The sequence below is a fragment of the Podarcis liolepis genome (assembly GCF_965112155.1).
Source record: "Podarcis liolepis genome assembly, chromosome: 15".
NCBI classification, from domain to species: domain Eukaryota; kingdom Metazoa; phylum Chordata; class Lepidosauria; order Squamata; family Lacertidae; genus Podarcis; species Podarcis liolepis.
The window spans coordinates 25,908,126-25,932,810 of NC_139566.1; the positions used below are offsets into that span (position 1 = coordinate 25,908,126).

At 49.5% G+C, this 24,685-nt stretch overlaps 2 protein-coding genes and 1 long non-coding RNA gene across 5 annotated transcripts in view; 1 reads left to right on the forward strand and 2 right to left on the reverse strand.

The window, feature by feature from the left end:
- Positions 1-7,712, reverse strand: part of LOC310695039 — a 167,858-nt gene extending 160,146 nt beyond the window's left edge. Inside the window, exon 1 of the long non-coding RNA XR_014519884.1 lies at positions 7,232-7,712. This is a non-coding gene — a long non-coding RNA (uncharacterized lncRNA). The remainder of the gene's footprint in view (positions 1-7,231) is intronic.
- Positions 1-11,064, forward strand: part of INPP5J (inositol polyphosphate-5-phosphatase J) — a 36,977-nt gene extending 25,913 nt beyond the window's left edge. For all 3 annotated transcript variants that reach the window (XM_083478534.1, XM_083478533.1, XM_083478532.1), the window contains exons 7-13: positions 707-818; positions 1,523-1,632; positions 1,762-1,945; positions 3,993-4,130; positions 6,725-6,802; positions 7,857-7,961; positions 9,217-11,064. In XM_083478534.1, coding sequence (XP_083334660.1) covers positions 707-818; positions 1,523-1,632; positions 1,762-1,945; positions 3,993-4,130; positions 6,725-6,802; positions 7,857-7,961; positions 9,217-9,843 — 1,354 coding nt within the window. In that variant the 3' untranslated portion in view covers positions 9,844-11,064. The remainder of the gene's footprint in view (positions 1-706; positions 819-1,522; positions 1,633-1,761; positions 1,946-3,992; positions 4,131-6,724; positions 6,803-7,856; positions 7,962-9,216) is intronic.
- Positions 11,065-11,201: 137 nt separating this feature from the next.
- On the reverse strand, positions 11,202-24,001 carry PLA2G3 (phospholipase A2 group III). Its single transcript, XM_083478676.1, has 7 exons — positions 23,331-24,001; positions 20,381-20,513; positions 17,912-18,046; positions 16,072-16,598; positions 15,293-15,422; positions 12,981-13,115; positions 11,202-12,057 (listed from the first exon to the last, which is right to left on the reverse strand). Exons 1-7 carry the CDS (start codon positions 23,887-23,889, stop codon positions 11,898-11,900), a joined length of 1,779 nt encoding a protein of 592 aa, XP_083334802.1. The 5' UTR covers positions 23,890-24,001; the 3' UTR covers positions 11,202-11,897.
- Positions 24,002-24,685: the final 684 nt, after the last annotated feature.

The following is a 24,685-nucleotide window of genomic DNA, read 5'->3' on the forward strand; positions in this document are numbered from 1 at the left end:
TTTTTCGCTCTATAAGACGCAGCAGACCATAAGACACACCTAGTTTTTGGAGGAGGAAAACAAGAAAAAAATATATTCTGAATCCCAGAAACAGCAAGAGGGATCTGGCTTCTGGGATAGCCTCTTGCTGTTCTGGCTTCTGGGATAGCTGGGCGAAGCCTCTCCTGGGCGGTGGGAGGAAGGCTCCCCCAAGAGCCACGCTCCCTTTAAAGAGCTCGCGGAGCATGTGTGTGGCTCTTGGGGGCTTTTTCCCGAGGAGGGAGAAGGGCAGCACTTCTCCCTCCTTGGGGAAAAGCCCCCAAGAGCTGCACACACGATCCACACGGCCCTTTAAAGGGAGCGCTGAGCAGAGCCTCCCGCCTGCATTCGTTCCATAAGACGCACACACATTTCCCCTTACTTTTTAAGAGGGGAAAATTGTGTCTTATAGAGCAAAAAATGCGGTAGTTAAGCAAGCCATTGAGATACTGCAAGGAATTCGCACAACCAAGGAACAGCTTTTCCCTGGCTGCCTTGCTCTCCAACATCTGATAGCCCTGCTCTTTTACATGGAGGTTCTCCAGTTAGGTGAACAGCCACACCGCTAGACGTCCTCTGTGAATGTATCTTATTTTCTGCCTTCCCTCCTGACTTGGCCGTGCTGTGGGCTCAAACAGCCGAGGGTCCCGGCCTCACCTGTGTCTTCTTTCCCTCCCCCCAACCCCAGCATCGTCTTTTGGTTTGGGGACCTCAACTTCCGCATTGAGAGCCTAGACATCCGCTTTGTGAAATACGCCATTGACAACAACATCCTCCACCAGCTCTGGGAGAAGGACCAGGTGAGGGCTCTCTCTCTCGCTCTCTCTCTCTCTCTCTCTCTCTCTCTCTGTGTGTGTGTGTAATAAGGTGTCAGTAGGTTCCTCCTGGGATGTGTGTGGCGCTGTGGGTTAAACCACAGAGCCTAGGACTTGCCGATCAGAAGGTCGGCAGTTCGAATCCCTGTGACGGGGTGAGCTCCTGTTGCTTGGTCCCTGCTCCTGCCAACCTAGCAGTTCGAAAGCACATCAAAGTGCAAGTAGATAAGTAGGTACCACTCAGGCGGGAAGGTAAGTGGCGTTTCTGAGCGCTGCTCTGGTTCGCCAGAAGCGGCTTAGTCATGCTGGCCACATGACCCGGAAGTTGTACGCCGGCTCCCTCGGCCAATAAAGCGAGATGAGCGCCACAACCCCAGAATCGGTCACGACTGGACCTAATGGTCAGGGGTCCTTTACCTTTTTAAAGAGGGCTGCCTTCAGATGTCTTCTAAAAATCTGGTAGTTGTTCTTCTCTTTGACATCTGGTGGGAAGGTGTTCCACAGGGTGGGTGCCACTACTGAGAAGGCCCTCTGCCTGGTTCCCTGTAACTTGGCTTCTCGCAGTGAGGGAACCGCCAGAAGGCCCTCGGTGCTGGACCTCAGTGTCCGGGCAGAACAATGGGTTGGAGACGCTCCTTCAGGTGCTTTCAGCCTTTCTCTCTCTTTGCCTCGGCTCTTGTTCTATGCAGCTGAACATCGCTAAGAACACCTGGCCTATCTTGAAAGGCTTCCAAGAGGGACCCCTCAACTTCCCCCCAACCTTCAAGTTTGACGTGGGCACCGACATGTATGACACCAGGTAATGGGGCGTGTCTGGCTGGACTGGACGGGGCATTCTTATCCTAAGTGGAGGGATAGGGGAGAACCGCTGTGCCCTCTGGCACTTCCTTTAGCGCCCGCTCATTCTGCTCTCTCACGTGCCTCACAGCGCCAAGAAAAGGAAGCCGGCTTGGACCGACCGGATCCTGTGGAAGATCAAAGGCACTGGCGCACCAACGCATCCCGGGAGATCCATCTGCGGCCTCCTGTCTGTGAACCAGCTTTGCTATTGCAGCCACATGGAGTACACCGTCAGTGACCACAAGCCGGTGGTCTCCATCTTTGCTGTGAAGGTGAGTCTGGAGCCCTGGTGGAAAGTGACGCAGCCGGGAATCTCTGGGCTGTCCTGGCTGTGCGCCAAGTCAGGTCTGTGCTGTTGTGAGTGGGGAAGATCAAGGCCTCTCTTCAACCAATAAACTGGGACAGAGAATTTTGCTCTGTCTATTGAATTATTCTCCTAAAACTGTGGTTTCCAAACTTTGGGGGGGCCTCTGCTGCCCCCTTGGTTCCATAAACTCTACCCAATGCAAAGCATTAATCGTTATAGTGGTTTGCACGATCCACTAAGGAAGATAATAATAAAATTAGAAACAGTGGAAGATGCACATTTACAGTGGTGCCTCGCAAGACGAAAAGAATCCTTTCCGCGAGTCTCTTCGTCTTGCGGTTTCTTCGTCTTGCGAAGCAAGCCCATTAGCGGCTTAGCGCTATTAGCAGCTCAGCGGGCTTAGCGGATCAGCTGATAAGCGGCTTAGTGGCTCAGCTGATAAGCGGCTTAGCGGATCAGCTGTTAAGCGGCTTAGCGGCTTGGGAAAAAGGGGGGGGGAGGAAAAAAACCCCGCAGGAACTCGCAAGACATTTTCGTCTTGCGAAGCAAGCCCATAGGAAATTTGTTTTGCGAAGCACCTCCAAAACGGAAAACCCTTTCGTCTAGCGGGTTTTCCGTCTTGCGAGGCATTCGTCTTGCGGGGCACCACTGTATTCAAAATCCAATTGAAATTACTAGCAATGACCATTCTGCACACATTCAAGGCAGGCTCAGCTGTGCATCCACACATCCTGTTCGGACCTGGAAGAGGGTGCAACAGGGTCGTGATGACAGGCTTACATGTGCTACAAACGTGTGATGACACATAACACAACCCCCTTGCAAATCAGGGGTTGCTTGTATTTAGTTTAACTCCACAAAACTGATGAACTCGTGATACCAGCTGTTAAAGCCTGATAGTCATTTACGACTCCACTGTGGGAATATTAAGGACAGTGGGAGAGGATATAGTGATTAAATATTATCCTTCCTTCACTCACACTAGTGAGTCATGTAGCAGAGCAGATTCCCCTCAATACAGCAGGAAGCTAGTTTGCAGATTCGTTTGAATCTCTTTAGTTAAGCAATCCAGTCTGGCTTGATCAGACTGGATTATTCCTGGTGTCCCCTTTGATCCCTCTTAAAAGAATAAAGACACTGGAGTCTTTCCTTAAAAGTAACAAGAAGTTTACTCACATTCAGTTCACAGTATGATCCCTGAAGGCAGACGTCAGCTTGTAGTTACAGAACATAGTGTGAGTTCATCCCTTATGGGGATTGAGCCCATGTGCTGCTAGCTGAGAGCCAGCAGACAGCAAAATACATTAAGGGAGCAGCATCAAGAGAACAAAATGGCTGCAGGGGAGCAGCATGGCATCAAGAGAGAGAAGTGGCTGCATGACTCGGCTCTTTTATGGAGTCAGCCAGGGTCACGCCCATCTCCCAGATCACATTCAGGGGGAGGACGCTCCAGACCAGTAGAACAGGAAGTCACACTGATTGGATGTTCCCCTGCCTGTGCCCACTCTAGGGAAACAAGGAATATTGCATTTGACTGCTCCAATGGATTACATCCCACATTTAGCACCCCCTGCTGCCCCCTTGCCTTTTGGTGTCCCCCTAGGGAATCCCACCACTTCCTAGGGGTTTCTTAGCAGGTTGCTGTGAGTTGTCGAACATAGCAAAGCCCGGGTCTAATAATAATAATAATAATAATAATAATAATAATAATTTTTTATTTATACCCTGCCCTTCCCGGTTCAGAAAACCAGGCTCAGGGCGGCTAGCAATAAATTTAAAACACTTAATTGATGCAACAAAAAACAGCATAAAATACAGTATAAAACGTGAATAAAAATAAATTCAGAATTCAAAAATCCAATAAACATTAGATGAACATCAGGACTAGCTGGCTAAATTAGTCCTATTTGGGCCAGCGAGGAGACCAGGGGAGAATTAGCTGTGGGATCCAGAGCGGGTAATCTTCATATAAACCACCTGTTCCCCTTTCTCTCTCTCTCTCTCTCTGGCAGTTTGCTTCCAGGGCTGACGTGCCGCTGGTGGAGCTTCAGGTAGCTGATGAGTGGACGAAACCCGAACAAGCTGTCACCTGGTACAAGGTGTCTTCTAGCTATCACCGCAGCTCCTGGGACTGGGTCGCTCTTTACCGGGTAAGAGGCAGTTGCCGCACACAGTGGTTTTCCAGTAACACCTGACCGAGGGTTGCAGCGACACGAGGGCAGAGCGTATCAAATAAAAGAAGCTTTGAGTGTGCCTGCTTCTGCACACAGGGGAATGGGCTGTGATGTGCACCGTGAGATTTTGCACAGCTTATCTCCCCCCCTCCCGCAGCAGCTGACCTCTTGCAAAGCTCACCTTCCCTGCATGCAATATCCCAATTCCGTTTCCTTTTTTCTGCCATCACTGTTAAGACAAAACGAAGAATGAGAATAAAAGAAAACAACTTTTTGTGTGTGCATGGGCTAGTCTATCTCTCAGTGCTTTTCAGAGGACATCAGGAAGGGATGTTAAGAAATTCAGGGGTGGGAAAACCCCCAATCTTTGTATTCTGCACATACATTTCAGAAAGGCAGCCAGATGATATTATATTTAACCTGACAGTTCTGTCTCCTGTGTTTTATCTTTGACAACCCGATCTAATAACACCAAAACCCATTACTATTTTTGGTGTGGTTTTAGCAATTAATGAAGCTCTTCGTTCCTCATTTAGTTTCTTTCCACTGAAAGTGTCAGGAAGCCGATAAATATTTTATAATCCCTGACTGCGAAAGGCAGCCTGGATGAACCGCAATTATTACAAATGCAATGTTTTTAAGTGTTCCAAGCATAATCTTGCTACCATTCTTATAAAAGCCCTATTGGGTAGGACTGCGTTATTATTCCCGCTACTGCAGGTAGCTAAGATAAAGCAAATTACTTTGGGCCACCAGGTCTGCACAGGCTCTCGCAAGATCATTTTCCGCTCTGCTCTGTTCCACCACCTATCTGGGGGGGGGGGGCTAGGATTAAAACAATTTCAGGATGATTTCCAGAAAGTGATGATTCTCAGGGCCAGACCTCCAAGGCATCTTATTGAAATTATTCATGCTGCAAAGGTGGAGGGAGCAACAAACAGCCACATGACAACGATGATCAGCAGGGATGCTTGCTCTGTGCTGTGGGAGGTTCAGAAACAGCACAAATGAAGGCTGCCAAAATCCTTGCAGGAACCCAAAGGTTTTGGTGTGCACAGGAAAGCCATTTTTTACAGCGTCAGATCTTTAGGTCACCTAGCCAAGGGTCATTGCTTCTGACAAATCAGACCCCCGGTCTAACTAGCTCGGTATTGTCCCCACCAGGGAGTCAGGCAGGGGTCTTTCCCAGGCCTGCCTCGAGATGCTGGAGTTTGAAGCAGATACCTTCTACATGCCAAGCATGTGCTCTGCTACTATGTCCCTTCCCAAAACCCTCTGGCTAAGCAGGTTAATTTTATTTTACTTTATTTCATTTGCATATGGACGCGGGTGGCGCTGTGGGTTAAACCACAGAGCCTAGGACTTGCCGATCAGAAGGTTGGTGGTTTGAATCCCCGCAATGGGGTGAGCTCCTGTTGTCTGGTCCCAGCTTCTGCCAACCTAGCAGTTCAAAAGCACGTCAAAGTGCAAGTAGATAAATAGGTACCTCTCCAGCGGGAAGGTAAACGGCGTTTCCGCGCGCTGCTCTGGTTTGCCAGAAGCAGCTTAGTCCTGCTGGCCACATGACCCGGAAGCTGTACGCTGGCTCCCTCAGCCAATAAAGCGAGATGAACGCCGCAACCCCAGAGTCGGTCACAACCGGACCTAATGGTCAGGGGTCCCTTTACCTTTACTATGTATATGTGTATGTGTATACATATACACATATACCTATACAAATGAAATAAAGTAAAATAAAATGTGTGTGTGTGTGTACAGTGGTACCTCGGGTTAAGAACTTAATTCGTTCCAGAGGTCTGTTCTTAACCTGAAACTGTTCTTAACCTGAAGCACCACTTTAGCTAATGGGGCCTCCTGCTGTTGTCGCGCCACCGCTGCGCAATTTCTGTTTCATCCTGAGGCAAAGTTCTTAACCCGAGGTACTATTTCTGGGTTAGCAGAGTCTGTAACCTGAAGCGTTTGTAACCTGAGGTACCACTCTGTGTGTGTGTGTGTGTGTACACACACGCGCGCACACGCACGCGCACCCACACACACTCTGTGCTTTTTTTCTGGGGGGACGCAGGGTATGCATACCCCGAAACATTTTGTGAATCTTTGTACTTTTGTCCATTTACTGTAATTATATTCCCCGATTTGAATTGTAAAATGGTGATTTTCTTGAGTCAAAATGAGATTACCCTTAAACATTCTTTTTAGAAGGAAAGCACTGTATATATTACAGGTTCCAAATTAAAGTCCATTTTTATTTATTTCAAGAGCTGACACTCCCAGACCCTTTATAGCTGTATCATAATCCTAGAATCATAGAGTCAGAAGGGACTGCTAAGGATCATCTAGTCCAACCCCCTGCAATGCAGGAATATGCGGCTACCCCATACGGGGATCGAACCTGCAACCTTGGCCTTATCAGCACCATGCTCTAACCTGCAGAGTGATCCTGTGGTGGAAAGCACAATAATAGGAGGGCTGTCAGGGGTTTCTTTTGGTGGGGGAGAGGATGCACAATCCCGCTGGGGAAAAGCCCTGGTGATGTTTTTCTGGACCCCTCCCTCTCTCTCCTCTCCCAGGTGGGCTTCCGACACTTGAAGGACTATGTCGCCTATGTCTGGGCAAAGCAGGAAGAAGCCGAAAGCAACGTTTACCAGGTATGGGAATATTAATTTGGGGGGGGGGTAACAGTAAACAATTTTGCATTCTTATATCACGGGAGTATGTATTTAAAGTGCTGTATAATAGGATATGTTGGATTATAGTGGTACCTTGGTTCTCAAACTTAATCCGTTCCAGAATTCCATTCCAAAACCAAAGCGTTCCAAAACCAAGGTGCTCTTTCCCATAGAAAGTAATGCAAAATGGATGAATATGTTCCAGACTTTTAAAAACAACCTCTAAAACAGCAATTTAACATCAATTTTACTATAATTGATCCATAAAATGAAAGCAATAATCAATGCACTGGGTACTATAAAATAAATAAGACAGTGTGGTAGAGGATAAAAAATTTCTTTTTTTCTTACCTGCACTGATGATAGTCATTGTTTGGATGGGGGGCTTTTATCCATTTCCGCAGTCACACAATCACTCAGTAGCTGAACTGGGTTCCACACAGTCACAAAAACAAATAAACCGAAAAAGCCTCAGAAACAAAAACGCAAAATAAATAGCAAAAACAAAAGCACCAAACTTAATCGGTTCAGGAAGTCGGTTTGACCTCCGAAATGTTAAAAAACCAAGGCGCGGCTTCTGATTGGTGCAAGTGCTCCAGAAACAATAGCTGACAGTCGCATTGGACGTTCGGCTTCCGAAAATCGTTTGAAAACCAGAACACTTACTTCTGGGTTTTTGCCGTTTGAGAACCAAGGTACCATTGTATGATATTCTTACTGATACCTATGTTATCATTTAGAGCAGGGTTTCCGAAACTTAGGTCTCCAGCTTCTTTTTGGACCACAATTCCCATCATCCTGACCACTGGTCCTGCTAGCTAGGGATGATGGGAGTTGTAGTAAAATAAAAAAAAAAAATCTGGAGACCCAAGTTTTGGAAACTGTGATTTAGAGTTTGTATGGCACATGCAAAGTGTATATTTATTATTGCATTAGACACTACCACCACTGGCTCTCTGCTGTTTAGGTTGGGATTTTGCTGCTCTTGACCACCCTTAGAGCTGTTCCCTGTTTTCTCTTCCCAAATATTTAGTTACTGTTTCCAGAGGAGTCTCTACCCAAAGGGAAGGGTGACTATATCCTGGGTTACTACAGCAACAGCTACAGCTGTTTGGTGGGTGTGACAGAGCCCTTCCAGGTAAGCACAGAGACAGATGTGCAAGAGGGATGCTTAGTTGACATTAAGCAGCAATGCGAGTTGGGGGGAAAGTGGTCTAGCTCAGTAGGTAGAACATCTGCTTTGAATGCAGAAGGTCACAGGTTCGATCCCTGACATCTCCAGGTAGGACTGGGAGAGACCCCTGTCTGAAATCCTGGAGAGCAACTGTGAGTCATTGTGGACAATACCAAGCTGCAGGCGTGCCTACTTGAATAAAATATTGGTGGGCTCAGGTAACCTCCCTCCCCCATATAAAGGTAAAGGACCCCTGGATGGTTACGTCCAGTCAAAGGCGACTATGAAGTTGTGGTGCTCATCTCGTTTTTAGGCCGAGGGACCTGGCGTTTGTCCACAGACAGCTTTCTGGGTCATGTGGCCAGCATAACTAAACCGCTTCTGGTGCAACGAGACACCATGAGTGCATGTAAACACTGTTTACTTTCCCACTGCCGCGGTATCTATTTATCTACTTGCACTGGTGTGCTTTCGAACTGCTAGGTTGGCAGGAGCTGGGACAGAGCAGCGGGAGCTCACCCCGTCACGGGGATTCGAACCCCCAACCTTCTGAACGGCAAGCCCAAGAGACTCAGTGGTTTAGACCACAGCACCACCTTTTACGCCTTATAATAACAAGACGTGCCCCCCCCCCATTTGAATAGCAATGCTCATCAACTTGAGAAACGGGTCTGGCAGTTGAAATATTTTATTTGGGGGGTGGGGAAGCTGAAGGGACCTCGGCCCCTAGGAATTGGCGGCTGTGCAGAGCTGACTGGGCCCGGGGTCTGACTTGCTTTGAGGCAAGTTTCCTATGTTCCAGGAAGTTATGAACTGGAAACTTCTTGGGATAACTTGCACAGGGTAATTTGCATTTATTGCCCTGTGGAGTGACCTAATTCAGTATGTGTGCTTTCACTGGTGTTTAGTAAACCAAGCTTAAAAACTTTGAGATGGCTTGCTTCATTTTGCAAATTTCATTATGCACACTTTACACTATCAAATGCCTTTTTTCTGTACACCTTACATTGCAAAATCTGGAGAAGAGCAGATTGTGAAGGTTGGCTGTGTTTTAATTCGCTTCTTGCTTCGTTAGGTGCAAATTAGATAGACTTGAAATTTTCCCCCTACCCCTCCTCTCAACCTGCCCAGCCCAAAATTTATCAGGTAGTGGGGAGCAGCTGGGCCCGGCCTTCCCAAGTCAATATTGACTCTCCTCTCTCCGTCTCCCTGCACACAGATTTCACTGCCCACCTTGGAGCAAGCCACCAGCCCCACCGACAGCTCCAGCAGCACCTCAGAAGAGGAGGACGACAGCACCCTGGTCCTGCTGGGCCCCAAATCCCGCAGCCCCAGCCCCGGGAAGATGAAGCGTCACCGCAGCCGCAGCCCCAGTTTGGCCAAGTTCCATGGACTCATCCTGCGCTCGTCGAGCCGGGACCATGCGGCCAGCCGCAGCCCCTCACCCCAGGGCCGCCGGGGCAGCAGCATCCTCAAGAGCGACATCCCCAGCATCCAGTTCTCCAAGGACAGCCCCCGCCAACGCTCCAAGTCGCGAGAGCCTGCCCAGAATGCAGAGAGCCTCGCTGGGCCTCGCCTCCAGAGCCCCTGGCGCTTTGACGAGAACCCCCTGGCCCGCACAGACCCCCGCAACCTGGGGCTGCTGCCAGCCGTGCGCCTGGAAACCATCGATCAAGTCATGGGCCCCCGGCGAGAGAGTGCCGCCGACCAGGGCCTGCCTCCCCGCAGGATGAGCCCCACCAGTCCGACCGTGGCCCTGGCCAACCTCTTCAGCACCTCCCCAAAGGAGGGGTTATCCCCAGACCACCAGGGTCCAAACCACCACATCCGTGAGGCGGGACACTGAGGGGGACGCAGCCGGCCGCCATGAGCCCACTGTCCAACCATCCCGTGTAGTGAGCTTGCAGTGTTATCTCTCTGTGTCCTTTACCTGCCAGTTTTCTGCTCCGTGTGTGTCTTTCTCTCTCCCGGTGTATGACACGAAAACCCGGGGATGGGGGCTGCCACTTGTCAGGCCCTGTCTCCCGACTCGAGTATGCTTGACAATCAACTTCCTCCCTCCCTTTGTGTAGGGGGCTGAACAACGCAAGCAAAAAGCCCTCAGCCCCCTCGGCCGTTTCAGCCATAGAAACTCCCCACTCCTTGTTTTGGGGGGGGGGGGACCCATCCTTTGATGAGAACTCCCTTCCCCATTGAACATCCAGTTTGGTGTCGAGATGGAGCTCCACCCGCCTCTCCTAGCGCCATCTCTGTTCTTGTCCTGAGGCACGATGGTGGAGGAAGAAGAGGAAAGCCTGCTACTTGCAATCTGACGGGAGGACAATTGAGCAGTATAGAGGAATGGGCAGCTGCAGAAAGAGGAGCGCATGCCAGAAGCTTGGCTGGGTACGGGATGAAGACACACTTTTCCTATCGGTTGCAAAAGCTCTGCTTGGCTGGACCCAATGGCTGTTGCAAGACCAGGCCCAGTCTGCTTGCAGGAAGCTGCTGAGACCATAAGAGGCGAAATACGGAACGTGCAATATGTTGGGGATGGGAAATCAGAGTTCTTGGAGACAGATGTGGGCCCCAGGTAGGAAGGAGGAAGCTGGTGCTTCAGGTCCAGTTAGGACCCAGTTGGTATCCCCCCCCTGCAGGACTTGGGGGGCCCCTGAGGAACTGGGGGAGAACTGCAAATTGCAGAAAGTTCTTGCTGGAGGGAAGGAGGTGGATGCAACCCAGTTGAGATCGTGGAGGTACAGGGGGGAGAGTTTGGGTTCCATTGCCTTACGAGGCGGGTGGGGGAGAGAACTCTGACCCAGGAAGCCGAAAACAGAACGGGTGTGTGTGTGCGAGGGGGCAGTATGTGTGGCTAGGTTGTCGGGGCAACGTGACCAAGGTGCCTTGGAACCAGAAATGACGAGAGCTGCCTGGGGGGGTTGGGGAAAGGGGAGGGTGGGGGGGCTGGCCTCCCCCGAGACAGATCCATGACCTTCGCTGGGACGAGTTCAGAGTTGATGCAATCTGTCCTACCTCACTTTTCCCTTTCGCCTCCTTTCCAATAATAATAAAATCATCTACAAACCAACTTACGGATGACCGCATTGGTGTCTCTCTCCCCCTGGCAGTGGCAAAGAACCCCGCCAACGTGGGATAGGATTTGTGTTCACACCTCTCCCCCTCAGCGTTCGGGCATCTTTCCTTGTGCTAAGCAGAACCCAGGCATACAGAAAAACCACTTTTATTCATTAGTACACTATTTACAGTAGCTGCAGCAAGAACCACCCCCCTCCCAATAAATTATAAGCAAGGGTGCAGAGTTTGGGGTACGTCCAGCTGCGAGCCGACAACATCCTACAAAACACACCGCAAGAGCTCTCTTAATAAATACACCATTAAGGGAAAAGGAGCAGGAAGAGCATTAAGGAGCAGGAGGGGCTCATTTCTCCTTGGCGGGGGGAACCAGAGGTCCTCTCCCCTCCCACTTCCATTCCATGCCACGTAATCCAGTGTTTCCCCCCCCCCGCCCCGTGGGTCCTCAAAGGGGTTGGAACCGATTTGTTTGCTGAAGATAAGCAGTCTGTTCTCAGGTCAAGACAAACCCACCCTCCGCAAAGAGAGCCCTTTTACCACCCCCCCGGGCCATTTCTTGGCCTCTTCTGCACAAAGTTGTGCTGATGGTGAGCACTGGTAAGCACCGATTTCTCAGCCTCCAGAGGGAAGCCCTTTCCCCTGCTGCGCTCAGCACAGCTGGGGGGCATCATATTCTCAGTGGCATCAGCGGAAGTAGAGGCAGCCCCATGGTCAAGCCAGGGCAGTCCACTTCATGGGGGCCGAGCTTGGCTGCAACCCCCCACCCCATCAGTGTCCAAAGGAAAAAGACTGCCTGCGGCTCAACGGAGCTGGGTCTGGTGGGCGCCTTCACAGCAGCTGCATGCATTTATCGAACAGTCGGAGAGGCTGGTTGGGGGGTGCCCACTCCTGCCGCTTCACCTTGAGGTGGGAGCCCCTGTGCGTCCGCGCCAGCCGATTGGTGAGGTGCCGTGCCGGGGCCAGGACGGCTCTGCCCACATCAATGCAACTGAAAGAGGGCAAAGGAATAGGAACAGGTTAGCCTTCCCTGCCTCCGGGGAAACGGGGTGGGGAATTCTATTGGGGTTTTTTTTTGCCAAGGGCTTTGGATAAAAATGCTCAAGAACGGGTCCACAGCTAGGAATGGGAAGGACCCTGGTTTGAATCTCACCTCTGCCACACAGACTCTTGCTCGGCCGTTCAGCAGTCATAATTTCCTCAATTACTGTATTTTTCGCTCTATAAGACACACTTTTCCCCTTCTAAAAAGGGGAAATGTGTGTGCGTCTTATGGAGCGAATGCAGGCTCAATGGCTTCAGTGAAAGCAACGTGAAGCCAGGAGAGCAAGAGGGGTCAGTGCGCACTGACCCCTCTTGCTCTCTTGGCTTCAGGGATAGCTGCCTGAAGCCTCTGGAGCGCAGTGGGAGCTCCCACTGTGCTCCGGAGGCTTCACGTTGCTTTCGCTGAAGCCAGGACTGCCAACGGGATCGCAGCGCTGCAATCCCGCTGGCTGTCCTGGTTTCTGGGATTCAGAATATATTTTTTCTTGTTTTCCTCTTCGAAAAACTAGGTGCGTCTTATGGTCTGGTGCGTCTTATAGAGCGAAAAATACGGTGCATCAACGACTACCTTGGTTCTCAAACGCCTTGGTACTCAAACAACTTGGAACCCAAACACTGCAAACCTACAGCCAGTCGGAAGCCGCGCCTTGGTTTCTGAACGTTTTGGAAGTGGAACGGGCTTCTGGAATGGATTCCGTTCCGACTTCCAAGGTACGACTGTACAACCATAAGGGCTGGTCAGGGACACCCATCCCATTTAGCTGCTGTAGCCTCTTAGGGCAGCAATGTGCCTTGTGTTGGCCCCGCCTCCAGCCTCCCTTCCAGAAGCCCAAGCCCACCTTTTACCCAACCAACGAACAGGCCACTCACTTGGATTGCTTGCCCTCTCCTTCCATGCAACCTGGAGGCCTCTGCAGGATGAAACACGAGGAGGAGACGTAGCCAGAGAGAACCTCCTCTTCCACCTCGTTGGGACCCTTCGTCCTCCGGAGGAACCGGGCCAGCCTGCAAGGAGAAAGAGGCTTAGAAGCTAGAGACGTCCAGCCCACACCACCCCTCCAGTCAGGAAGCCGAGGGAAAGGATTTAGCCCCGTGGCAGTCTGCCTTCCTTGCATGCAGGCTGTCCCGGGTTCAAGGGCCAGCGTCTCCAGGTATGTCTGCCTGAAACCCTGGAGAGCTGCTGGTCAGTGTAGACCAGCCTTTCTCCACCTGTGGGTCCCCAGATGTTGTAGAACTACAACTCCCATCACCCCTAGCTAGCAAGGCCAGAGCTCAGGGATGATGGGAGTTGTAGTCCAACAACATCTGGGGACCCACAGGTTGAGAACCGCTGGTGTAGACAATACTGAACTAGCTGGACCAATGGTCTGGCTTGGAATAGGGCAGCTTCCTGTTTAATCTAGCTCTTCCTTTTCAGAACCATCTACTTTATTTTCAGGGGAAGGACTTCAGCTTAGTGGCAGAGCACCTGTGTCAGGGACTGGGTAGAAGAGGAATGGTGGAGACCTCCTGCCCAGCCTGACTCTTCCAGAGAAGATGAAGACAGTTCAGAACTACAACAGGGCTTTGAGGGAGGTCCCAGCTCAGAGGAAGACAAAGGGAAAAGCTGGGAAATAATGGGAGAGGAGGAGGAGGAAGAAGAAGCACCAGAAGGGAGACAGTTGATGGACTCAGTGTCTTTAGAAAGCATTGACGAGCCCCCTTCTCCCAGAACCTGGCGAGCATTGAAAGTAGGAGAGCAAAGAGCTCAGAAGCAAAGGGCTCTCAATGCCACCCGTAGAAGAGATGACAAATGAGGAAGTGGGAGAGAAGGGGGTGGAGAGTCACTCAGGACAACGCCATTACAGTGGTACCTCAGGTTAAGAACTTAATTCGTTCTGGAGGTCCGTTCTTAACCTGAAACTGTTCTTAACCTGAGGCACCACTTTAGCTAATGGGGCCTCCTGCTGCCGCTGCGCCGCCACCACGCAATTTCTGTTCTCATCCTGAAGCAAAGTTCTTAACCCAAGGTACTATTTCTGGGTTAGCGGAGTCTGCAACCTGAAGCGTCTGTAACCTGAGGTACCACTGTATTCCAAGAGGCTGCATTCCCAAGCCTCTCTCTGTTAATACTGAATAAAAAATCAGATGGTAAGGACTTTTCCTTGTCTTATCCAAGGCCGGGATTAGGTTTGATGAGGCCCTAAGCTACTGAAGGTAATGGGGTCCTTTATATGTCCAGCTGTCCTTTGTCAACAACAAATTGTCTCTATTTTTTGTGTTGAATATATGCTATATGGTAATTTATGGACCTAATAGGTATCTAAAGCCATTTGCACATAACAAAATTTTATCAAAGTAACTGTTGAACTGAAATACAATTAAGAAGTATATTAATAGTGAAATAATTATTATATATAGAAATGAGCAAACCAGTGACATTTTTAGGGAGCAGGCTAGCAGGTGGGACCCATTATTTACATCACAGGAGCCTACACAACACAGAACACTGTTGCTGCATGTAGGTTTTATTTGACTTGTTTTTTATCTTCTATTTTGGAAATGTACATCCAGGGTTTTTTTCCTTTAATTTTTTTGGGGCCCCCCAAGAGAGTGGGGCCCTAAGCTATAGCTTATTTAGCTTATATGTACCGTATTTTTTGCTCTATAAGACTCACTTTTTCCCTCCTAAAAAGTAAGGGGAAATGTGTGTGCGTCTTATGGAGCGAATGCAGGCTGCGCAGCTATCCCAGAAGTCAGAACAGCAAGAGGGATTGCTGCTTTCACTGCGCAGCAATCCCTCTTGCTCATCTGGCTTCTGAGATTCAGAATTTTTTTTTCTTGTTTTCCTCCTCCAAAAACTAGGTGCGTCTTGTGGTCTGGTGCGTCTTATAGAGCGAAAAATATGGTAAATCCGGCACTGGTCTTACTCGTTCCTGGCAACCTGTCATGGGGTTTGGTTCCTCTGCCACCTGATACAGTCTCCCTCGCTGGAAGTCTTCCAAGGAAGGCTGGACCACCATCAGTTGAAAACGTCCCAAGAAGTGGGTTGAAATGGGTGTGGCCCACAAGACCCCGCCTCCTCCAAGTCTACAGGCTATGGAGCCTCCTTCCCAGCGGTTTCCTCCCCATCAGTTCAGCTGCTCAGCCCCAGGGATGGTGCAATTTGGATGGGGTGGGGGGAGGAAAACACCTGCACTTACCTGCGGGTGCAGTTGCAGTGGAAGAGGGTGCGGGAGTCCACATTGTGGAGCTGGTATTTGACCTCGTTGGGCCCGATCCTGTACGGGCACTGGTCCAGGCGTCGGTAGCAGCTGCAGCTCCGCGACCGGGCTGGTGAGGAAAGCGGGAAGCAGTTAAAACCAGGAGGAGCCCACAATCCCAGAGGTAGTAGACCCTCCAAGTGTCCCTTATTTTCCAGGGACAGTCCCAGATTTACAGAAGCCATCCCGGTTTCTGATTTGATCCCGGAATGTCTCGCATTTCCTTAGGATGTCCCTATTTTCATCGAGAAATACTGGAGGGTATGGAGTTATGCAAGCCAAGGAGACAAGTATCTAGACATCCTTTAGAAGACATCTGAATCTCTTGCAGCATTGAGGTTAAATTCAACAGTGTAAATAAGTTTTGACAGATGTAATAACGGAATACAGAATGGTTTGGTTTATATAAAATATGCAAGGATTTATGTTATGCAAAATGAACCATGGAAACAGACGAAAGGAAGCCATTGATATTTTAAGGTTATTTAAATGGATGCTCCAAAATGTAAGAGAGAAAATTTAATAAAAGTTAGGGGGGCGGGGAATAGAAGACCATTCATATTCTAACACAGTCGGGTGGGGGGACAAACTATATCTCTCTCATGATCTGCTCTCTTGCTCCCCACCCCATTCCCAAATACTTCTACATTAGGGAACCTCCTAAAAACCACCCCCCGCCAGAAAGCACAGACACAACCCCCCCCCAGCCATTTACTCACCTAGTTTACCCGGTTTACGAGTGCGGTTGTGTTTGCTGGCGTTAGACGACGACACTGCTTCCTGCCCTGCCTCGTTGGGTAGCCTTGTGGCGATCGCACCAGTTTGCTGCACATCTGAATGTGCCGTCGTGTGAACGCCTCCTGACCTGAACAAGTCTGGTTTTGACTTAGTCCTGAGGGTGGGTGGCAAAGGCACTCTCTCCTTGTGCACGGAGACTGCTCCCGGACTGGTGTGTACTGGGAAGTGTGGAATCCCATTTGGCTTGGAGGTAAGGATTGGCCGAGTCACAGAACCCGAGGCGTCTGGGTGATCCGGGTGCGGGCGCAGGCTTTCTGAGGCATCCTGTTCTGGATGTTTCCGGTGTTTCCGGTTCTTCTTCCAGCCGCGCTTCCTGCCCCTGGCCCAATGCCTTCTGGGTGGGGGTGGAGGCGTGGCAGGGCTGGAGCTCTCGACGTATGGCAAGGCAGCATGGTACTGGCTCTGCTCCACCAAGCGAGCCAATGGCTTTAGGCCATACTCCTTGCACCTGGAAAGGCAAGGTGGAGGAGGAGGAGTTAAGACAAGGAGTGATGTCTTGACATTTAATCCCACTTCTGACACCAATGATGCGTGTGAATCCAAGCCAGCAACAGGCCTTTTAAATATACTGCTTCAGGCATTTTTGAAAATATATTCGTTATTGAAAGCTAAAAAGAAGGTAAAGTCCCTACCAGAGAAGAATGGCAGATCAGGTTGATGGATTATGCCAAAATGGCTAAAATGACCGGAAGAATCAGAAATCAGGAAGACCAAATTGTATTATGAAGGAATGGGGGAAATTTATAACTTATCTTAAAGACCATTGTAAAGAGTTAAAATTGTTAGTAGGACTGAAAATATCACTTGTAGTTTAATGGTGAATTTTGGACCATTTTTGGGAGGGAAAAGATTTGGATTTTCATAAAAGATGCAGGAGGAAATGATTAACAATAGGACCCACAAAGGGGAGGAGGGAAGTCCAAGAGATTCCCTGGAATCTTTTTTTTATGTTGGATATGTGACTGTGAAATTTTAATCTGAAAAACCAGACAGTGGCACCTTGGTTCTCAAACGCCGAAAACCCAAAAGAAAGTGTTCCTGTTCTCGAACGCATGATGTGGCTGTCGGCTATTGTTTCCAGGGCACCTGCACCAATCAGAAGCTGCACCTTGGTTTTTGAACATTTTGGAAGTCAACGGACTTCCAGAGCAGCTTAAGTTTGGTGCTTTTGTTTTTGCTATTTGCCGTTTTTGTTTTTGAGGCTTTTTTGGTTAATTGGTTTTTGTGACTGTGTGGAACCCAGTTCAGCTACTGATTGATTGTGTGACTGCGTGGATAAAAGCTCCCCATCCAAATGATGACTATCATCAGTGCAGGTAAGAAAAAAATAAAATATTATAGTATAGTACATTGATTATTGCTTTCATTTTATGTATCAGTGGTCTCGTTAGACAGTAAAATCCATGTTAAATTGCTGTTTTAGGGGTTGTTTTAAAAAGTCTGGAACGGATTAATTCATTTTGCATTACTTTCTATGGGAAAGCGCGCCTTGGTTTTGGAACGCTTTGGTTTTGGAATGGACTTCCGGAACAGATTGAGTTTGAGAAGCAAGGTACCACTGTAAATAGATAGACAGATGATAGATTAGATAGATAGATAGATAGATAGATAGATAGATAGATAGATAGTAAAAAGGATATAAATATAAAGTTATAGATATATATAATTGTTCAGTGCACAGGGTAAAATAAGATGAGCGCCACCTAAAGGGAAAGCAAGCCCCCTATAGTCAGGGAAGACCAGAGAAAGCCAAACACTCACCCTCCCCACCAATGCCATTCCAGGCATTGCTCAGAGTTCTCCAGGACAAAGCAGGGAATCTCCAGTAGGTTGAAGAAGCTGATGCCCACGAGGTTGGAGATGGTGTCGTTTTGATCCAACAGGCACTGCTTGAACCTGTCAATGGAAGCGGAACAACCATCAGTGCTGGTTTACACAGAGCAACTGGCATGGGAGAGAGACAGGGATGTGGGTCCCTCCTTAGCCCTCCCCAAGTCCCTTCTGGGCAGGCTAGCCTGTCACACAGGACAACTTCAAAGCTTCCACTTTGTTATTACTGATATTTTATTGATCACATTCCACATATGGCTTTTTTAAAAAAATTATTTACAGAATATGTGTTTAAAAATAATATGAAGCGGGCCACCCTTGGAGGCTTATGCCCATTGGGCAGAAGGCAGGGAGTCCAGCAGTAGGGGGCGCCAGAGCCAAAGGAAGGCAGAGCAAATGCATACTAGTTTTGCCCCATCCTCTTCCATACAGAGTCTGGGCAGTGCTGAAGAGATGCAGGAGGAGGCTGATAGGCAAAACCGCCCCCTGGGTTGGTTTGAGGTCAGAAGGGGGCTTGCCGAGGGCACAGTTTGATGGGGTAGCACCGCCTTCAGCCTAATGGACCAGCTATTCACCCAGCTGGGAAAGTCTGCTGGAGCAGAATATGTATCGAACCATTCACAATCATTCTGTGCGCTTCCTCCTCATTCAGAGGCAGTAAGGCTTCTGAATGCTAGAAACCGCAGGAGGGGAGGGAGCTCATGTGCAGAAGTCTTGCTTGAGGGTTTCTCAACATGCATCTGGCTGGCCGCTGCGAGAAAGGAATGATGAATATACCATATTTTTCGTGTATACGACACCCCCATGTATAAGACGCCCCCTATTTTGGGGGAACTCAAAATCAAGAAAATGCACTATCCGCGTATAAGACTATATTTTTTCCTAAATTTTTGAAGTTTAAAATAAGAGGTCGTCTTATACACAGAAAAGTACTGTGTGTGTGTGTGTGTGTGTGTGTGTGTGTATGTGTGTGTGTATATTCTATTTTACAATTTAAAATACTCATTTAAACATCCTTAAAATATCAGTGACTTCCCTTCTTCTCTTTCCATGGTTCATTTTGCATAACATAAACCCCTGTATACTTTACAAAAGCTATACCATTCAGTATTCCATTATTGCATCCATCAAAACGTATTCACACTGTTGAATTTATCTTAATGCTGCCAGCGTTCTCAGGTGTACACAGTTTCCTCCCATATATTCAATAAACGTTTTCCAATCTTCTCTAAACATATGTTTTTCTTGTTCTCTTATTCAATATATTACGTCTGCAAGCTGCGCATATTCTGTCAGCTTAAGTTGCCATTTTTCATTAGTTGGGACCTCGCTCCTTTTCCATTTTTGGGCTAACAAAACACAGGCCGCAGTAGTGGCATACATAACCTTTTTTGACACCTGGGAATTTCAGTCTGAATTATCCCCAACAAAAAGGACTCTGGGTTTTTTTGTTTGGAAATATAATTTTAAAGGTTTTTTTTCCCAATTCATTATGGATTATTTCCCATTACTCTTCTCCTTTTACAGGTCCACCACATATGAAAGAACGTACCCTTGACCTCTTTGCATCTCCAGCAATTACCTGATTCAGTCTTATACATCTTAGCAAGCCTACTTAGAGTTACCGTATTTTTCGCTCCATAAGATGCACTTTTTCCCTCCTAAAAAGTAAGGGGAAATGTGTGTGTGTCTTATGGAGCGAATGCAGGGGGAGGCAGGCAGGAAAAGTTCCCAAGAGCCACACACAAGCTCCGCACGGCTCTTGCGGGCTTTTCCCCAGGAGGGAGAAGGGACTGACGCGGCCAGTCTGATCGGCAAGTCCTAGGCTCTGTGGTTCAACCCAGAGTGCCACCCGTGTCCCATGCAGAATGTAGGCACCCTATATATAGAAATGAGCAAACCAGTGATATTTTAGGGAGCAGGCTAGCAGGCGGCGCCCATTACTTACATCATAGGAGCCTACGCAACACAAAACACTCTTGCTGTATGTAGGTTTTATTTTATTTGTTGTTTATCTTATATTTTGGAAATGTACAGTGGTACCTCAGGTTAAGTACTTAATTTGTTCTGGAGGTCCGTATGTAACCTGAAGCTGTTCTTAACCTGAAGCACCACTTTAGCTAATGGGACCTCCTGCTGCTGCCGCGCCGCTGGAGCACAATTTCTGTTCTCATCCTGAAGCAAAGTTCTTAACCTGAAGCACTATTTCTGGGTTAGTGGAGTCTGTAACCTGAAGCGTGTGTAATCCGAGGTACCACTGTACATCCAGGTTTTTTTTCCTTTAAATATTTTTTGGGGCCCCCAAGAGAGTGGGGCCTTAAGCTATATCTTGTTCAGCTTATACGTAAATCCGGCACTGAACAAGAGCCATGCTCTAGACGGGCGCCACCCAATACTCACCGCTCATCACACTCGCAGTGAGATATTGTGTGCAGGCGGAAGTTGCGCATCCCAAATTTGTAGCCCAGCGCAGAGATCTGAGCTTCACACATGTCGTGCTCCCGACAACACACGTCTGGGCCTTGGAAGACGCCTGCAAGAGAAAATGCTGAGATCAGGCTAAGGAAGGGTGCAAGAGCTCCAGAGCTTGTGGCCGAGTAAGGGCTGGGTGTAGTGACCACAGGAGCAAGGAGACGCCTGGGGGAAGAAGACACTCACAACATTTATTCCTGATCGTGCCACCCCTAGCCGTATGATAGCAGGGCTACGACTGGCTGCAGCTCATGGGAGTTGTAGTCCACCCAAAGGCACCCGATTATCAAAGGCTGCTCTAGTGATCGGGGGGGGGGTGTGCACCCACAGCACAAATGCGGAGATCTTGTCTACTCAGAGTAGGTGCCACAGTGCTTGAAGCAACAGTGACTCCTACAGCAGCTACATGGCTAGGGCTGGGCAAAATATCCAAAACCAGTTTGAAGTCCATACTGTGATAGCGGGTTCATATTTTTTGACCTGGCAATATATTACAAATCATGATTATGTGTGTGTGCCATACAAAAATCACAATGTGCGGAAAAACCGCAAAGCCAGCCAATCACGATGTGGTGATACATCACAATGTTGTAAACCATAATATTGCCCATGACGGTAGAGTAGAAGAGGAAAATAAGGGGTTAATCTGGACAGGAAACAGCCCTTGTTTGTAGACACTGAATGAGCAAAGAGTGCATTGTACTTGTGGGCATCAAGGATTTCGACACCTTAATTGGCAACTATTGGAAACTATTGTTAAACCACAGAGCCTAGGACTTGCCAATCAGAAGGTCGGCGGTTCGAATCCCCACGACGGGGTGAGCTCCCGTTGCTCGGTCCCTGCTCCTGCCAACCTAGCAGTTCGAAAGCACGTCAAAGTGCAAGTAGATAAATAGGTACCGCTCCGGCGGAAAGGTAAACGGCATTTCCGTGTGCTGCTCTGGTTCGCCAGAAGCGGCTTAGTCATGCTGGCCACATGACCCGGAAGCTGTGTGCCGGCTCCCTCGGCCAATAAAGCGAGATGAGCACTGCAACCCCAGAGTCGGTCACGACTGGACCTAATGGTCAGGGGTCCCTTTACCTTTACTTTATTGCTGCATTTGGGGCTGAACGGACTACAGTGCCATCTAACAGGATTTTTGAATTTGGTGGGAGGGAGCATTCTTCATTTGATGAACCCAAGGACATTTGAACTGTCCTCCCTCCTTGTACCCACTGCTCAGCTCACCACCAACAAGACTTGCAGTGCCCTCCCCCCCCCCAGCAAATCATGGCTCTGGAGTAGCAGCAATTAAAAAAACGGAGAAACGGCGATACCACCACTGCCCCCTTGTGGTCTCGGGTGTGTGCACTGCAGCACATGAGAAGCAACAGTTCTGCTCTTTCGACAGTGGAAAGAGGTTTTGCCAAAGGATTCTTATGAAACGCATTTGATTTACTGTATACCCAGCCCTTCTTCCCAAACAAGTCCCAGACGGCAAACATCAAAAGTGATGAAGCAATAAAGGCATTGTCAACTAAACCGGGCGTTAGGCAACATAGCTGTTATCTGTTCCAAACTAACAAACTTTTGGTACCCAAAAATCTGACAGCCATGATGGTGCAATGAAATCAACGTCCTGGATGAACTCAGATGTGCATCAGAGGAGGTGGCTCAAGAGAAGATCTGTGGTGGCTCGGTGGCAGAGTCCCTGCTTTGCATGCTGAAGGTCACAAGTTCAATCCCCAGTGTCTCCAGATAGGAGTGGGAGAAAACAGACCTGGAAGAGCTACTGCTAGTATAGTCTAGTATAGTATAATCTGACTCCAGATAAGGCAGCTTCCTAGATTCCATTTTTGGCTTCTCCCCACACTGGATGAATAGCAGGTGAATTAGGGCAAAAGGGGCACTGCCCCATCAGTCTGGCCCCTCTCACCCCCCCACCTGCCTGCCTTTGGACTTGCAGTTGTTCCAGGGGGTGGCCCTGCCTGCCACCTTCCTCCTCTCAATATTGCCCTCGTAGAGCTCAGCAAGGAGGAGGGCAGGAAGAAAGATAGAAATAAGTTGGCCCTGCAGGTCATTAACTTTGGCTCCCCCTACTAGTGGCCTCCTGCGCCATCACAAACAGGGTGGAGGTCAATAGTAGGGGGAGCCAGAGTTAATGACCTGCAGGGACCTGCCCTAAAACTAATTTTGCAGCCCATCCTTTCCGAAGCCATCTAAACTTATGCAACACCAGCCACATCTAGTGGCAGTGAGTTCCGCAAGTCAGTCGTGCATTGTATGAAAGTTGCCCAGTGCTTGAATAATTGCTCATATGCCCCCAATCCCACGTGAGCGGCACCAGAATAGTTTCATATTACAGAAAAATAGACTTTTAAAAGAAGAAGAGGAAGAAGATATGAGCACTATAACTGATCAGCCTCCAGAATCAGCCTTCCAGCTTCAAAACTACAGTTGTTTTGTCTGGAGACAGCGCCTGTTCCTTCTTCCAAAGAAATCTCCCGGGTGGCGGCACTGACTCAGCAGGATAGGAGCAACGCTCTGCACATGCTCAGAAACTCTTTCTTAGTTCTCCACGTTCCAGGACCGTTTTGAAATCAGCTGCTCTTGCGGTCAAAGGAGCCAACTCCTAAGGCTTGTAGGAGCTTTGACCCCCCACAATAAAATATTTAAGGGGGCTGGACCCCCGATAAAGTTGATGGGCATTCCCATTCAAATTGTGCGTGTGCGCACTGCGTCATGTGATCGATTATGCGGGGTGGGGCTTACCCCACAATATTTTTTTTTCAAGTTGGCACCCTCTGTACCCATCCGACGCCAGCCAAAACTGAATCCATCCCATTTCCATCACACGAACACCGCTGCCGCCGCCGCCCCGCTTCCAACTATCCTTACCCAGTTCGGTGAAGTTGCCTGCCGAGTCGCCAGCTCCGCACCAAAGCGTCCCGGGCATCGTCCAACCCCTCCGGACCCGCTTGTGCCCCCGATCTTCCAAGACCCCCCGACGGCCAGCTCCGGCCTCTCCCGGAGGCGCCCTGCAGGAGTCTTTCTGCGCGTCCAAGGCGGCGAGCCGTCGCTGCAGCTCCGGCGCCCAGGAGGAGCGTATCAAAGGGCTGCCGTGGGGGTTCCCTGGCACGCCGCTCCTTCGACGGCTCCCGGGCCCCGTCGGTGGAGGCGGCGCGCACAGCTCCGCGTAGCGGCTGATAAGGGACGGCTCCGTCCTCCAAGCACAGCCCTGAAGACGCCCCCGGGAGTCCCACGCGCTTTGGACCAGCGCGGGCGGGAGCCCGTCGGGGCGCCGCCACAAGAAGCTCATGAACCGGGAGCGGCCGTCGCCGTCGGGGGCGACCGTGTGGCAGAAGGTGTTGGCTTTGCTCCAGGAGCCCAAGGCGCCCGGAGGCAGCGTGAGGGCGAGGGCCAGCAGGGAGGCCAAGAGGGGCCGCAGGGACGTCATGGGAGCCTACAAACACCTTCCTTCCCCGACGGCTAGCTGGCTAGTTAGTTCGTATTGCCAGCGCACGCTCTCCTCGACTCCTTCGGAAGCCAGCCGATGAATGAATGAAGTACTCCCTCCCACCGCCGCCGGTTTTCACAAGAAGAGAACTCGGCCGCTCATTGGACGGCTCTGGGCAACCCCCCCCCCTCGCGCAGCCGCGCCCCTCCGCTGTGACTCATTCAAACACGCGGATTAGGTTCGAATAGAGCGCTCTGACGCAGGGGGAGGGATGGGCGTGGGAAAGCCACCTGCGAAGGGCACGCCCACTTAGAGTAGGCGCCCCCCCCGCCAGAAGACAGCCCGCTGGATCAGTTGTTGTTGTTTAGTCGTTTACTCGTGTCCGACTCTTCGTGACCCAATGGACCAGAGCACGCCAGGCACTCCTGTCTTCATCCAGTCCAGCCCTTCGCATGATGAATTCTGCATATAAGTTAAACAAGCAGGGAGACAATATACAGCCTTGTCGTTCTTCTTTCCCAATTTTGAAACAATCAGTTGTTCCATATCCAGTTCTAACTGTAGCTTCTTGTCCCACATAGAGATTTCTCAGGAGACAGGTGAGGTGATCAGGCACTCCCATTTCTTTAAGAACTTGCCATAGTTTGCTGTGGTCGACACAGTCAAAGGCTTTTGCATAGTCAATGAAGCAGAAGTAGATGTCTTTCTGGAACTCTCTAGCTTTCTCCATAATCCAGCGCAGGTTTGCATTTTGGTCCCTGGTTCCTCTGCCTCTTCTAAATCCAGCTTGCACTTG